The following is a 1,104-nucleotide window of genomic DNA, read 5'->3' as shown; positions in this document are numbered from 1 at the left end:
TAACATAAGCTATGGACATATAACCTTATAATATACACTGATAACTTATAATATCATTAACTAACATATTTATAGTTAAACTCACCTTCAGTTCATCGAAGGACAGTTTCACGTTACTCTCTGAAGCTGTATCCACAATAGACTCATTGAGACCTGCTTTACTTAACTGGCGTTGAAATATTTTCTCTTCAATCGTACCCGAAGTCAGGAATCTGCATTTGTAAAAGAAAAATTTCATAATCAATTTAATACTAATATTCAGTAAGCACACAAAACAATATGGCTAAATAAACCCTTTGCCTGTAAATAAAGACTTGTTTCCTTTGGCCTTCCCTCCAAATCCTAGCCATCGCTTGGAGATCAATTGCAGGATTCCAATCTGAATCATACAAAACGAGGCGAGAGCCACCAATCAGATTCAATCCTAATCCTCCAGCTTTATTGCTCAGCAGCAATACAACTATCGCAAATCAAAGCATATATTAAACAATCAGTATTTAAAAAAAAATAAAACCAATACTTTAAACATCACTTACATACGTCAGAATTCTTGTCATTAAATTTATTGACAATACATGTTCGAGCAGAAAGTGGAGTAGAACCATCAAATCTTTCATATTTATACTTGAATTTATTGCATACTTCTTCAAGTAAATCTAAAGTCTATAAATCAGAATGATTAATAAAATAGTAAATATCTCAGCAATCAATAAAAAAAAAAAAAAAAAAATGTATGGTTTACACAGCATTTTAGCAGATTAAAGGAAAAATGAAAACATTCAAACATAATCACTTTTTAATTAAAATTAAAATTTTTAATTTCATCGGTCAGAAATTTTGTGAGTTCAGCTGAACTCATCACGACGTTTTTGAACTATTTAGAAAGTAGAGAGTTCCTTCTTTCTACCCATAAGAACAAGCATGAACTGATTATAAAATAAAAAATGACGTCTCTAATAAACTTTAGTTTATTAAATCATCTATAAAATAATGTGTGTATAAATTATTATTATATTAATATATAATGAATATTATGCCATTTTATTGTGTTGTAAAACAAGTTAGTAGCGTTTTTTAATATTTCAATTTAATCCTCTCTGTGTT

The 1,104-nt window shown here is 28.7% G+C and overlaps 1 protein-coding gene across 1 annotated transcript in view; it reads right to left on the bottom strand.

Moving 5' to 3' along the window:
- Positions 1–1,104, bottom strand: part of LOC106680423 (DNA repair and recombination protein RAD54B) — a 13,627-nt gene that overhangs the window by 2,319 nt on the left and 10,204 nt on the right. The window contains exons 13-15 of the mRNA XM_014420130.3: positions 537–663; positions 301–460; positions 86–212 (exon numbers count right to left, since the gene is read on the bottom strand). Coding sequence (XP_014275616.1) covers positions 86–212; positions 301–460; positions 537–663 — 414 coding nt within the window. The remainder of the gene's footprint in view (positions 1–85; positions 213–300; positions 461–536; positions 664–1,104) is intronic.

This window comes from Halyomorpha halys, unplaced genomic scaffold (genome assembly GCF_000696795.3).
Source record: "Halyomorpha halys isolate HHAL.00 unplaced genomic scaffold, Hhal_1.1 Scaffold18.1, whole genome shotgun sequence".
NCBI classification, from domain to species: Eukaryota; Metazoa; Arthropoda; class Insecta; order Hemiptera; family Pentatomidae; genus Halyomorpha; species Halyomorpha halys.
This window is presented reverse-complemented; position numbering and strand designations above follow the sequence as displayed.